This window comes from Harpia harpyja, chromosome 2 (assembly GCF_026419915.1).
Source record: "Harpia harpyja isolate bHarHar1 chromosome 2, bHarHar1 primary haplotype, whole genome shotgun sequence".
Classification (NCBI taxonomy): domain Eukaryota; kingdom Metazoa; phylum Chordata; class Aves; order Accipitriformes; family Accipitridae; genus Harpia; species Harpia harpyja.
Genome location: NC_068941.1, coordinates 2,324,256 through 2,339,360, shown reverse-complemented (window position 1 = coordinate 2,339,360; position 15,105 = coordinate 2,324,256). Strand labels below are relative to the sequence as shown.

At 40.4% G+C, this 15,105-nt stretch overlaps 1 protein-coding gene across 1 annotated transcript; it reads left to right on the top strand.

The window, feature by feature from the left end:
* Positions 1–1,730: 1,730 nt before the first annotated feature.
* On the top strand, positions 1,731–14,537 carry DCK (deoxycytidine kinase). The gene is made up of 7 exons (XM_052812233.1): positions 1,731–2,039; positions 3,318–3,436; positions 6,586–6,779; positions 7,575–7,722; positions 9,251–9,366; positions 9,865–9,964; positions 13,184–14,537. Exons 1-7 carry the CDS (start codon positions 1,967–1,969, stop codon positions 13,208–13,210), a joined length of 777 nt encoding a protein of 258 aa, XP_052668193.1. The 5' UTR covers positions 1,731–1,966; the 3' UTR covers positions 13,211–14,537.
* The last annotated feature ends 568 nt before the right edge of the window (positions 14,538–15,105 follow it).

The following is a 15,105-nucleotide window of genomic DNA, read 5'->3' as shown; positions in this document are numbered from 1 at the left end:
GGGAACACTTATTTTCATGGCCGTTTTACTACTTCAGTATGCTGTGGTTGTGTTGCTTAGTACCTAGAAGCACATACCTTGATGTGCAATGGAAGAGAGAGAAGAATGCAATAAAAGTGAATGAGGTTTCAATAAAAGGCCATTTTTGAAGGAAAAAAAAAAAAGGATATTATGAAAGCAACACTAACCTTTCCTCCTCCTTTAGAATCCTAAAATGTATGGGAGAAAATGCGGTGTAAAATAGAAAATGCAAGATGAGAACCCTTACTGTAAGCTAACTGTGCCAATATCGCTTCAGTTTGTAGTCACTTGATTGGTATTTTAGTTTTAAATGAAGAACAGCTTTTGATGAAAAAAAAAAAAAAAGTTGAATGTCTGAAAATCTGCAACATGTTTATTTGAGAGTTGTAAATAATGTATACAGATTGTTGTATGTGATGGGACAAAATATTTAAATTCTAGGTTTTTTTTCAATAAGAAACTGAAGGCTGTTTATAAGAGAAAATAAATAGCTATGTTTGACCATGATTGTCTTTATTTCCTTCTTGAACTTGTTTCTAAATTATCTTCTACTTGTAGATAGATTTTTTTCCTGTATATTGTACACATACGCAAATTACACATACAAATTAGATTTTTGTAATTGTCTTGTCTGAATTTGTGAATATTTGTATTGCAGGCAGACACAATAGCAATAAAACAACCTGATACCCTTTTCATTTCCTTGTTTCATGACCTGAATTTACCCAGTACGGACGGAGCTCGGTGTGGGACGTCCGATAACAAGTTTAGTATCGCATTAACTGCGTCTCGGTGCCGATCCCCGGGGCGGTTTTGAAAGCTTTGCTACGAGGAGGGCGTCCTGTCGCAGCCGTAAGCGCTCTGCCGTCTCAGGTCTCCAGCTTCACACAAAATACAGACTTCGTTTTTGGCTGTGCTCGGCAGCACAGGTGCCTTTTTCTATTTTTTTAAATTTATTTCTCCTAAAAGCCTCTTGTGACCCTGACAGCTGCAGCACTCCAGGTTTCCTACCCTCCCATCCGCATCCGATTGCGTCCTCCGCCTTCTCCTCTCACGCCCGTAACTCCAAAGCACCCCGTCCCTCGGTGAGTCACCCCTCGCGTGCAGCTGGAAAGCGGTTTGTGCCCTCAGGTCGGAAAGGGGGTTAAAAATCTTGCTTTTCCTTCAATCCCCACAAATCTGGGCTTGGGGGGGGTGGTGGGTGAGGGACCGTGCAAAGAGAATCTCGTCTGGGACGGCATTGCCAGCTTGCGGCCGTCGTACGCGGTTTTACACAAGAGGAGGGTGCGTTGGTTCACGACGGCCTCGCTGCCTGCGCCCCTTTCGTAGATTTAAGGATTTTTCCCGTTTAACTCGGTCCTTCGGGAACCGAAACGGTCTTACGCCGCAACGGTATTTTGGGAAACGCATGGTCGAGCGTGGGTTCGGAGGCTGTTGCGAGCTTTTCAGCAAGAACCCTCCCACTAAGTGGCCATGCGCTAATTCAAACCCGACCTCCCTGTCACTTCTGAGAGTCTTCTGGAAGAATTTTAAGGTAAACGGGTTGCAGGTTGAGGGCTTTTGCGTCACTCGTGTCCCGCTCTGACGGCGGGCGGGTGCCCCTGCGTTTCGTGGGGGGGGGGGAAGCCTCGCCTTTGGGCCGAGAACCGAGCAACTCGTGGCAGGGGTGGCCGCCCGCCCATCGATGCCATCTCCTGCCGCAGCTCTGCCTGGCTCCGCAGCGCCGGGCTCAACCGCCCGCCCTGCCGGCGGCGGGAGGCGGAGGGCCTCGCCTTTCCTTTCCTCTCTTTCTTGGCCCTGGCGGCCACCCGTAGGCGGTGCCGCGGGCGCCAAATTCGAAGGGGGGGGACGGACGGACGGCGGTTAATTCCGTTGCGGCCGTTAAGCGGGCGGGCGGCCTCGTCGTCCCCGCTCTCCTCCGGCAGAGCCGTCCCTCGTCTCCGCCATGGCCACCCCTCCCAAGCGCGGGCGGTTGGAGGGCGGCAGGATCAAGAAGATCGCCGTCGAGGGCAACATCGGTGAGCGGCGGGCCCGTCGCCTCACCGGGGCCGGTGTGTGTGTGGGGGGTGTGTGTGTGTGAGGAGGAGGAGGAGGCTGGAGAGGTGGTCTCGGTTCTGCGGCCTCCCCGCCCGAGGCCGGGAGCATCCTTCCCCTTCAGGCCCGGGGGGCTCTTCCCGCCATAGCAGCGTGTGGCGGCGTGGGCGCTTCCACAAGGTTTTTCTCGCCTTTTTCCCCTGCGAAAAAAAAAAAAAAAAAAGGGCTTTTTAGGCAGGTTGGGGGACGTTAAGTTAGCGGGGCGGGTTGTATTGTGGGAGCAAGCCAGTGAATAACTTTAGATACTTACCGTAGGAATTAATGCGATACAAATGACGAGATCTGGGAGGGGCGCGTGTGCTTGTGAAGCTTTCTATTACAGTTTTTATCTTATTCACCTTTTTAAAGATGCAGGGAAGTCCTGGATAGGACTTCTCCCCCACCTTTCCCGGTTGTAGTGTAAAACACTTGTGTAAACGCAGACGGTCAGGTCAAACTCGTAATGTTCAATACTCGTACTAATTAATAAGAGAAGCCTGTTTAACTGTTGCAAAGAGCAGAAAAGTTATCGGCTGTTTATAATAAGATGCTTTTCCCTTTTTTTTTTTTTTTTTTCTGGTAAGGGGCTGTGCTTAAAATTAGAAGGATAGGAGTTGCCAGGGTGTCAGTTTGTTTACTGATACATACTTCGGTCTCTGTCAGGTCTAAATATCTCTTCTTAAAATTTCTTTGAGTTTTTTTTTAATTGGTGGCAGATTAATGACTTCCGTGATGTAGGAAGTAATTAGTAATGCATCTTCGTATCTTCATTTGAGAAACCATCACTTGCTTTATGTTTCTTTTGTCGTTGCTTGCTTTTTTTTTTTTTTTTTTCTTTTTGCCTAAAATACCTTAGGAAGACTGTAACTTCATGCCTGAGACTGGACCACTAAGCATCTTTAAAAATTTAAGACTTGGTGTTCTAGTTGCAAATGTAACTTTCTAGAACTGAGGTAATTGATCTGGGCTGAGACTTGTCATTATTGATTTTTGTTCAGATGGCTATTGGTGTCATGCCGTACAAAATAAAAAAGAAAAACCCAGTTGCACAATTCATTGATGATCTGTGGTGCACAATGGTCTCTGTGTTTCATGCTTGTCAGGAAGTCAAAAGTACTTGGGAGACTCGTTTATGGGATTTGAAACCAGAGTTGTATAGTAGTTAAATAATGATGCTGTTGATGTTTTTTGACTGCCATTCTTCCTGAATGCTTTTTCTACAGCTGCAGGGAAATCGACGTTTGTGAATATTCTCAAACAAGCTGATGAGGAATGGGAAGTTGTTCCTGAGCCTGTAGCTAGATGGTGCAATGTTCAGCAAAACTCTGAAGAGGATTGTGAGGTATGGTAAAGGAAACGAAGGTGAAACTTTAAAAAAAAAAAAAGAAACCAAACAAAAACCCAGTCAAATGTTCTTCAAATTTCAGAAAACCAATATATCTGATAGACCAGGTATTTTAGAAAATGTACATCATAGCAACATTTTTGCTGATTCTTAGCACAATGTTTGAGTTCCTGTTTTCCAGTTTGCTTGGTGTATTATAGAGTAAATGTTATTCAACATCAGGATATAAATTATAAAAGCGGTAAAAGCCTGTTCTATTTTACATATAAAAGCAAGGCGTGGAAAAAAGTTAGGCAGAAGTTACTTTTTAGCAACTGTGAACTAACCAGGTGAGAGCAGAGGGTTGTCCAGGTGTCCTGGAAGGTGTCCTCTAAAATGTCTAGGAAATAATGAACTACTGCTAAATCATTTATAGCGGTGTTTTTTCTGTCAGCTACCTGTGATTCTGTTGGCAATCCAGATGCTACCTAGTGGCCAAAGTCATCACTGTGTAGACAGTTTTTGATGAACTGTAGAAGACTTTTTTTTTTTCTTTTTAGATCTGTCAAAAAGTACAACGTATTTTCCTTAAATAAATGTAAACTTTTAATGGAGGTGTGTTGTTTCTAATTTTTCCTCAGCTACATTTTTTCAGTGTTAGCTCTCTTTTATTTTTTTCTTTCTTCACGATAATCAAGTAAATCCAAATACAAAACCAGACTAAAGTCCTTAGTTTTAAGAACTAAGCTAACAGGCTAGTTTAATATACTTGAACTTCAAGTTAAAGATTTTTTTTTTTTAATTTACTGGCATGAGTTGACCCCAGCCAGCAGCTAAAGACCCACAGAAACACCAGCTCACCTCCCCAGCAGAGCAGAGAAGAGAATAGGAAGAAAGAAGGCAAGACAATTTATGGGTTGATATAAAGACAGTTTAATAAGCAAAGGGAAGAGGATAAGAAAGGAGCGATGCAAAGGAAATGGCTTATCTCCTAGAAGCAGCCCAGTGCCCAGCCAGTCTCTGAGCAACAGCTACCCTGGAAGACAACCCCCTCCCCTCCTCCTTCTTCCAGTACCTGAGGGGAATTGCTGAGCGTGACATTCTATGGTGTGGAATATCCCTTTGGGTGGTTGGGGTCAGCTGTCCCAGCTGCGTCCCCTCCCAACTTCTTGTCTACTCCAGCGCATTTGCTCGGGGGGCAGAGTGGGAAAGGGAGAAAGCCTTGATGCTGTGCAAGCACTGTTCAGCAATAGCCAAAACATCGGTGTGTTATTAATGCTGTTTTAGCCACAAACACAAAACATGTCACTGTATGGACTGTTACGAAGCAAGTTAACTGCTTCCCAGTCAGGTCCAGTAAGCGTAATACAAAATTTCAAATCCGTCATAATTGTCCCCGAAGTTGGACTTGCTAATTTGCTCTTTTCTCCTTTTGCTTTGGCTGGTTTGCAGAAATATGACATTATATATGACTCCTAAAATTAGTCAGGAAACACTTCAAAAAAGGTTCCTAAAGACAAGACCGTACTTGGTGTGTTAAGCTGTTTGTGTGTGTGTCTGTAGGCATCTCTTACGGTCTTCTGTGCATTGTCAATAGCTTGTAATGTTCTCCTTGCTATTGGCTAATTCATACAGCAACAGCAACAGCTGCTGTAAAACAGCACAGTACTGCACACCAGTTTTGTTTCTGGTAAGAATATTGTGCAAACCAAACAACAGGCCTATTTTTACCCCTTTTCCGAGAAAAGTTATCAGCATTCAAGATCTTAATGATTGCTTTTTTTAAAAATATAGTTTAATACCAAAAAGCAGACTTTCACTTTTCCGCCTTTAATAAAGTTGGTACTTTCATTGTCCCACAATACCAAAAAAAAAAAAAAAAAAAAAAAGATAGATAGATTTGGGAAGTTCCTAGAAAGAGGTAAGACTTAGTGCTTTTGTAATTGTTAGTTCTTACGAAAGTTGCACCTGTAATAATTCAGATGGCTTAGCACTGTGCTATTTATTTAATACAGTGTTTCTCAAGGATATTGGAATCTTTTCTGGAGGACAGTTTTGTATCTTTTATTTTTTACTGTTGAAACTGATAAATAAGGGTCTTGTGACTTGTGAAAGGTCACTGTAGCTGCATCTCCTCTACTTGACGAGAGAGTAGGGGGGCACGTTCTAGATAGCAGAACCAGGCTGCGTCCCCTGTCCCTAGCGGACTTCTGTCCTGTGCCAGCTAGGACTCTTCCAAGCAGTTCCCAGGCACGGTTTGGGCAGTAGGGTAGCCCGGGGACTCTGCTAGAAGTCCGCTGCGTGTACCTACATCCTTTTGGAGGCTTAGAAAGTTCAGTGCTGTGGATATTGCTCTTGCGTGCCGCTTGGCCACAGTGTCAGAGCGTGGTGCTGGGCACGTTTGGTTTACTAGTGTAGGTATGGTTAGCTCACTTCTACTGAGGATGAAACCTGGAATTCCGTAATCTTAACTGTATCGCCTAGGTTTTGACATCTACCTCTAGGTTTTGAAAATATGTCAATATTTGGATTTGGTGTTAGTGTAGCAAAAAGATTCAGACAGAAGCAGTCATCTTTGGTAGGCTGTTTTTTCTAATAAAACTGAGGCACACAGCTTTCAATTTCCATGAGCTTTAGTGGCGGGCTCGAGGTGTTTGAGCAGTGCTCGCGTGCTGAGGGAGATCATTGGCCTGGTGGAGTCTGTTCTGAACTTCCCAGGTAAGACGAGAGCATAATCATACCTTAAGATGCTGCATCAGCAGCTGTTACCGTAGGAACTGTAATTAATAGATGGAAAAACAAAACGAGCCCAACTTTAAACCCACACTTGTCAGAGTAAAAGGAGCATTGATTTTTCTACCATGTTGTTGACTTTTTGTACTGATAGGATGTTGTTCTTTTATTAAAGCTTGTAAATAGTGTTCAAAATGTTTTGGTACTTGAGCATTTTGACGTTGTAGGTTGCAGAGATTTGCTTGCTCAGCTCAGTGCCATAGGAGGAATAACACTACTGGCATTTATGCCTTGTATTACAAATAGGGTTGAGAGGTAGATGATGCAATTGTAAACCTGACATAAAGGCTGAACAGCTTTAATGTAGTAGAGCTGTTTTACCCTAGTCGCCCACCTTCTCATCTTAAAGGGTCACTGTATTTGTTTAAAACCAGGAGCTGACTGAATCACAGAAGAGTGGTGGAAATGTGCTTCGGATGATGTATGAGAAACCAGAGAGGTGGTCTTTCACTTTCCAGACATATGCATGTCTCAGCAGGATCCGGGCTCAGCTCAGATCCCTTGATGGCAAACTCAAAGAAGCAGGGAATCCCGTCGTCTTCTTTGAGCGATCCGTCTACAGTGACAGGTATGTTGGACTGAAGTTCGTAAAGCAAAGATCAAAATTCTCCTAAGTAAAATGCGTAAATAAATAAAAAGCAGAGCGTGACTGAGTTTTGTACCTCCTTTCGTCATAATTTTTCATACTGTTCAATCACAATAACCTCAATCAGTGGTTTGTTATCTTTATATTGTTGTTGACAGCGAAGTAAAATTACTGGATTGAGGGTTTATAGTTTTGTTGTATAACCTTGATAAGATATGTGTAGTTTCTCATTCTTTGTGGGTAGGTTTTTTTATGATTTGTGCATGCACGTTTCCCTTGAAAGACAAGAGGGAAGTGCGTAGGCATCAAGAAGAGTCAAGAGCAATTTCTTTCTTTGTCACTTAGTCTTGTTTTCTTTTATGCTTCTTGAAACAGGTCTAGCTATTTCTTATTGCTGTACCCTCTGTTTCTGGATTCGAAGGTTAGCTTTGATAACTAAATCCCATCACATAATCCTTAGGTATTCACTGTGTTCTAATATATTGTAAATAAATGACCACAGTGTACAAACCAGTGGTGGTTTTTAGATTATTTCTGAACAGGTACCTGAGCTGCAAATGTGACTGCTTTTTGTGGACACTGCTATGGGCAACTGCAATGGACATAGTTACAGGACGGGGATACCAGCTGTTTGTTTCCAGTCCAAGCATACATCAAAGAAGTTACAGAATTACTATGCTTATCTTCTTTTCTAGTTACTGTGCAATACTTCAGGCAAACAAAGTAATAATTGTGTTGAAGCTAATTTTTGTTTACGTAACTATTTTGTGTTCTCAGATATATATTTGCAGCTAATTTATATGAGTCTGATTGCATGAATGAAACTGAATGGACTATTTACCAAGACTGGCATGACTGGATGAATAAGCAGTTTGGTCAAAGCCTGGCGCTGGATGGGATCATTTATCTCAGAGCCACTCCTGAGGTGAGGAATAAAAATTTATGACCGCACAGAGAATGAGAGTACATGTTCTGTGCCTTGCCTGTGATATTTGGTGTTTGTCTGTGCTTTCATAGTTGTTGGGTTTTTTTTTTCTTCCTAAAAAAATGTAGGGTTTAACTAGGATTCTAGACCTTTTTTATGATAAAAGAATAATATGCTTGCAGTCAACTCCAGTAAGGTCACAATTGTGTGTCATTGCATATCAGTGCATCTTTGTTTCAGGGATTGCTTTGAACGTCTCAAGCAAGAAAACAGTTGAGAAATTCTCCCTTATCTTTCACTGTAAGAGTCCTAATGATTATAGTTCAGTTCAGATTGTAGTATTTCCCTGAAGACTATAATACTTGAGTTATGACTAATACAGTCTGGAAATACTTAAAAAAAAGAATGTTCTTTCAAATGTAGCCTGTGTATTTTTAAATAAAATGTGATGATAATGATTTTCTAATTATAAAAACAGAACATATGACAAGAGCAAACTAGAAAATACCACTGGAAATAAAAAAAAAAAAAAGGAAATAAAAAATAGCTATAGGAACATTGCTGTGATAGATATAACAATTTAGTTACATTGTTGTGATAGATATAACAATTTATAGTTAATGTCACTGCTGATTTGGGGGGGGCTGAGTGTGAAGCCCTTTCAGCTGGAGCAATGGAGGCTAAGCCAGATGAATGCACCTACTGTATGTAAGGCTTTATGGCAATGCTTTGATCTTTGGGCATCTAATATTTTTTTAAAAGGAGAGAACAACATAATGAATATATCTTTTGAGTATGAAACTTACACGAACAAGAGAAAAACTTAAGAGTTTAGAAGAGCTCTAATTGCAGTAATTGACTTAGAGGTCACTTCCAGCATACTTGTTTACTTCCAAGTGTCATGCTTTCAACTTTGTTATTGTAAACAACTGTGTAATGTAACATGCTAGAGTTTCTCTGAGGGCTTTTTTATTAGGCTCACTACTGAGGGCTTTTTTTTTGTCTTTAAGTCAAGAATGTGTATTTAAATTAAAAGAGTACAACAGTTTTAAACAGTTTTGATTGGCTTGTTATTGAGGCTTTGGATATGTTCAGGACAGGAACAAATGAGTTAGTACGTTTGAAAATTGGGTTCCTAAGAGCCAGAAATAGATAATGAGATTTTGAAATGCCTATCTATCATGTCAAATGGCTATTTCTGTGCTGTTTTGATGCAATACGCTGGTACCCCTTCTTTTAATAAAGAGCTTATTTGAGACCTTTCCTTGTAGCGGAGAAATAATGTGATGCATTTCGTTGGGTCCTTGTTTGATTTTGCGTGTAGTCTGTGGGCTCCGTCAGCTGAACATGACATAATGTTTCTGTGCTCATAAGATAGTTAGCAAGTTGAATATTCCTCTTTGGCAAAGAGTGGCATATTGAGCACAGTAGGAAGGGTTGGCAAAAAAACCTTCAGCAAACTAGACTTCCTCTGTAGGTCTGTAAAAACAACCAATTTTTATTTTTTTTTAATATCTTTTACCTTTAGAAATGCTTAAATAGGATTTACTTGCGTGGAAGAGATGAAGAGCAAGAAATTCCCATTGAATATCTGGAGAAGCTTCACTACAAACATGAAAGTTGGCTTCAGCATAGGACACTGAGGTAGGGTTTGTTTAATGGTTACTTAAAGATGGGTAAATCTTTGTAAGGATGTTCCATAATGCTTTTTCTACCAGTGAAACTTCAGCTTTTCCTATGATCAGTTCCTATAACTGATAAAGTTAAACTCCAGGAATATTTCTGTCTATACTTCCTTAGTAGCACTGGCTTTACAGCACGTTAATTATTGCTAGGACATGCAATATGCCTGGAGTTCTCTTCACATAGAGCTCTGAATAGCAGAGGATTCAGCTGAACTAATTTTAGTACACAGTTGAATTTAACGTTAGGTGCTGGGGAAACAGAATGTTCAAGAATCAGTAATACATCCTAGGAGCCACACTGTAAATTCAAGCGGCTTTATATTCAGAGTTCATGGCTGTAATTTATATGGGGAGTTCTTTTCATGGGATTCTTAACAATGAAAATGCTAACAGAGACTTGAATGATGTATACTTTTTTCTAGCTAGTAATATTTCCTTTGTTCCTATCCCAATACAGAACAGATTTTGAATATCTACAGGAAACACCTATTTTAACATTGGATGTTAATGAAGACTTCAAAGGCAAAAAGGACAGATATGATCACATGACTGAAAAGGTAAAATTTCACAAGCAGAACAAACTGATGATTTAGGTTTATTGCCAGCATGTCAAAATGACTTCAGGATACTTCTTGCATCTCAAAGTGTAGCATTCTTTGAAGTCAGACTAGACTTAGAACCTGTGTTTCTTCATGCTATTTCCTACATTAATTTTCGATTTAAAAAAAAAAAAAAAAAGATAAAGGGGAAGGAAATATCCCAGGCTTGTTGGAGAAGACTTTCACTAGTAGCTTTGTTTGCAAATAAAATTTCTAATTTAAATAACCCTCAACTGTTTAAAAGACCTGTTACTTGCTATGTCCTGCTTCTAACGTTGTGCAGGTGTGCCAAGAAATGTGATGGGGGTGGGAGAGGATGAGGGTAGCTGTTGAGGGAGAGAGAAAGAAGGCTGCACAGGTCCGAGTTGGATGTCTGGGGTAACGTCTTCCTTCTATTAGCTGTGAAAGTGTCTAACCTACAGTGCTGGTCAATAAAAGAACCTTGGTGCTGGCTACTGTGAAAGTACAGTACAAAACCATTACAACGGAAAATTGAAGGATGAGTTTACTGAACCTGCAGCTGAATTTTGATCCAAAGCAGTGAGCCAATGGCAAACTGGTTTAGGTTTTGCAGGTATTTCTAGCTAAACAAAAGAGAATATGGGCTGTCCTCTCTTGTGGTTAGCATGTCACAGCAAAGGGCGGTATAGCTAATGCAAATAGGGATCCTTTACTCTAAAAATATACTTCACTGTATGATCATCCTTCTAAAATATTTGAGTCATGGAGCTACGTTCAGATAATGAACAGTCTTACAGTCTGCTGCAATACTCCTTAGTTTTAGTCTTGTTTATTAAATTGGCACTATCATTAAAATTTTTCCCTTCAGTTGTGTTTATTAAAGTGTTATTCAAGATCCTGCTCAAAAGCTGTGGTCTGAAACTTCAGGGAGTGCTTTTCAAATGTAGCCTCCTACTTTGTTTAGGAAGTAATGCGGAATATAAATCAGAAGTATTTTTTAGTTTTATTTGAAGGCATGGAAAAAATGTCTATCTGATATAAAAAGAATTCAAGCGGAGGTTTCTATTTGCATTGAGAAGATCTAATCCTTAGCACAAAAAGGTCTAATATATATTTTAAAGCTAGGTCAAACCATCAACATTTTCACTGCTCAGGTGTTTGGTATTTGAGTCTTGATGGGATTCAGCTGAGGACAACTTGACTTTTATTTGAGTAGTTGCAACGAGTTACAGACCTTAGCAATGGTATGCGCACTCTTTTCTGCTCTTTGGAAATAAGTTGTTTACCTCATGAGAAAAGCAGCTTTGTCCTTTGATCTCAGTTTATCTGCTGTGAAGTAGAACTGTTCACCTGATTAAAAACAGCCTTCATGGTCTTTGCTCTTTTAAAGCTTGTTAATTGATGGAATGACTGGACATTGCAGCTGTGGAGCGAATATGCTTCCCATCTGCACCATGAGATAAGGCCAAGCTCAGGCACCTGAACAGGGATTTCAGAGGAGTTTACTGCTGTGTAGCTGTCACGTTATCTGGGAACAGCCTAAAGCCCTGTGTTGGCCTTATTTTTTGGCATTTCCTAAGTGGAGTCCCGGAACTGCTACACTCTTCATGAGGCTGGGTGCTTTGACCTTTAATGTATGCTTATGTCCAGTGGGGACCCAAAACCTGTGTGCTTCCTTCTTCTCTGTTATGAGATGCTCGCTTTCAGAGACCTGTCCTGAAACTATGCCTAGTGTGTAAATAGTGGTAGGGTTCATCCTGCAGTATTACTGTTGCTACTTTTTAAAGTGGAGGGTGGCTTTCTCATGATACCTTTCAAGTTAGAGTATTGGCACGGTGACGCGTTCCCTTCTCTACGTGAAGGGATTTGAGCTCTCTTGGGTTTTTTCCACCTCCTTGAGCACTGAACTAGGAAGGGAAGGGTCACAGCTGGAGGGTGTGATCCAAGCTCTGTTCCCATTTCACATCAAGAACTTGGACAAAACGTTTACAGATGCTCTCTGTGTATGAGAGCCTCTGCCAAAAGAATAATACCATGTTCTCTAGTGAATTGTCGATTCCTTTCTATGCAGTAGTCTAGCTGGAGTGGGCAGAGGAAAATGCTCCCAGTTCAGACTGCATCACAGCGTAGTTGCTAGGATGCTCTTGAAACTGAGGTAGGAGTTGTGTGCCTAGGCCCTGTCTGTATTCCTTGGGTCTTGTATCCGCTGGGTTGTTACGGTTTAAAAAAGGTGTTTAAAAAAGGTGGCCTGGCCCTCGCTGCCACCTATTCCTACTGCTTCCCTTTAAAGGGAGGGAGTAATTACTCTTTTACTTTTGGGGAGGGGGAGTGGAGCAGGCACAACAAAAAGGCACGCATGCCGGTGGCAAAAAGCACGTTTGCGGCGCATTGTCTTCCTGCAACCTTTGGTACTGACCTGAATTTAAGCTTTTGTCTTAAATGATCACACTTGAAAGTGTACTGCTAGCCCACTGCTTGGCTCGCTGCCTGTTTTGGATCCAATTCTCATGCAATTGCATGGATTATTTGAGGTGCTGTCCTGGCTCTTGGTACTCTGTGTACCGAGGATCATGGATTTCCAATGCGGGGTCCTAGATAACATTCTATGGGCCAGAACTTCACTAATAATTTTTAGGTAGCTATAGCCATTTGAGCCACTCTTTAAATACTGGAAATGGAGTTCAACAGTAGCTGAACTATTTATGACATTGTTGTACAGTATTGCATTTTTTCAAGTACTATGGTTTTGCTAGATATTGTTTTATTATTTATTTGCCAACCTCAAATCCCAAGGAACGTACTAATTAGACGCATTGGGTCGTTGACTGACATCAAATGTGAATGGTGTTCTGGTAGTGGGTGTGACATGATGTTTTCCAAATGACAGTCTTTTGAGGCGGTCATTATCTTCCTCATGTTTAGGTTAGACCTGCTTTTAAGATAATTCATTTGCGATGTAGGGCTGTAGTTTAGGACCATGGGAGAAATGAGCATTGTTCCAGTGCATCTCTCTTGGCACGGCACGTGCTAAATTACAGGTACCATGACTGAAAAAATTCTTGATGGACAAGAAATGGCATAGCCAAGCCTAAGATTATTTTTCCAGTTTCTGTACGCTGTAGTAAAGCATAAAGCAATGGAGAGGTAAATGTAGTTGCTGTATATTTCTGTTGATAAATACTTAGTTTGATTGACAATATTTGTTTCTTTTTGCAGGTCAAAGAATTTTTGAGCACGTTATAATCCTCTTTGAAGCGCGGGCAGAGTCAAACTGTTCCAAACATCTGTGCGATCAAAGTCTGAAGTACAGCTTCTGCTTTTATAGAAGGCCTCTGGAGAGGCAGGACTCAATCCTGTTGATTTAATTGTGAGGAACAAACAAACTTTGTGAATAGGGAAGTTATAAAAGAAATCAGTAGGTCTGTTCAGTATTATATTAAGTAACACTCGTAAATTCTGAAGATACTAGAATTGTGAGAGTTCCCAAATATTGCGCCTGTTTCTAATCAGACCAGTAAGTTCTTCTAGAATATTTTATTGTATTTTTTAATTTATGTTGTGCCCGGTAGCTATTTAATTTTAAAGAAGGTAGTAGTTTTTTAGATCTCTCGTGTGGTTTTTTTAGTGGAATTGATTTGTAAGGGATGTCTCATTGTTCTGAGGAAGAAAAAAGTAAAAACCGTTTTTGCCGGTGAGGGAATTTTAATATAACCTGGAGTTTTGTATTGTAAGGTATAAAAACGACGTCGTCTGACAATTTTGATAGTTGAAGTTCTTCACAGAATACACTGAATTGAAACAAATCCAAATATGGCTGAAATTCTGTAGATATCAAATGAGTTTTTACATCTGTTTTCATCGTGCACTGTAAGCTAGGATATTAAGAGGCTTTCCATTTTCTAGCATGCTTGGGTTTTTTTTTTCTTTCCAATTTTTTTCTTAAGCTCCTAATAAAACAGAGCTGTTTGTTGTTGTTGGTAAGTTCTCTTTTCCTGTAGAGGAGTACGTTTGCTTGATGGATACCGTAAAAGGAAGAAGAAAATTTTGGAAATGGCCTCCATCTGTAAATGACGTGTCCCTAAACCTTTCCTTAATCACTTTTCGGATGTCAGAGGTGGCTTCCTGCTTTTGTTCCAGCTTCTCCATTTGTTTACTGGGCCTTCTGGGTGCTTATACAAGATACTGCAATATTTGAAGTAGGCTGTCCTTTCTCATCTTCTTGTAGTAAGAAGGGGAGACCTTTGTGGAGTAGCTGCTGTTCTAGTGCATCTTGTTTTATTAACTGAGCCACTTCTGTTTCAGGTGCAGAAAATATAAACTATACAGGGTACACACCTCAAGTACTGTGTTTTATGAGCTGCTTTGTTCTGCTTTAAACATTTCTGAATGATTGCACAGCTGGCTTCTGAATGCAAAATTTTATTGTAAAGCATTTTATTGTGTACAGTGGTGCCTCTGTTACCTGCTAATTTGAGATGAAATTTCTTCTTTTGTGGTTGGAATTGTGCTGGCGTTCTCTAACCGTTGACTGAAAAATAAAAGTGGTTGCAAAGACTTTTTCAGTGCTTAATAGTGTTGGCTCCTTTGTCTCATGAAAGAAATAATGTGGTAGATTGCTGGTACATAATACTAGTACAATGGATGAATTTAAGATTATGTATTCTCAGTGTATTTTGTGTACAAGCTGTCTAAGATTTCTGAAACACTATGACCGGCTTCAGATTTTTTTTCATGTGTGGGAAACGAGATTATGGGATAGAGACACAGGATTATATAAAATGTATTGTACGTATGTATAACTGACTGATTAGTGGAAGTGTTTTGTATAATATTTATGTTATAGCGGAATGTAGCAATAGTATGGTAGAAAGTCATGGTTTGGACTTCAAGGTTGCCTAGTAAAAGGAAAGATTTTAAGATCTTTGCTCCAGAAATGAAGTGAGGTGGAATGGATGAAGATTCATTTCAGATTTACTTGAAACACATAGTAGAAGCCTTTAAAACATTCTTGGCAACAGTCTGAACAGTAACAACTTATTTTGACCAACAGTGCAATTATTCCTGCAGTTTCAGCTGTCAAAATTGTGGATTTAATTACAGGAATTGGAATGACAGTGCTCATTGCAAGGAGTAAACAC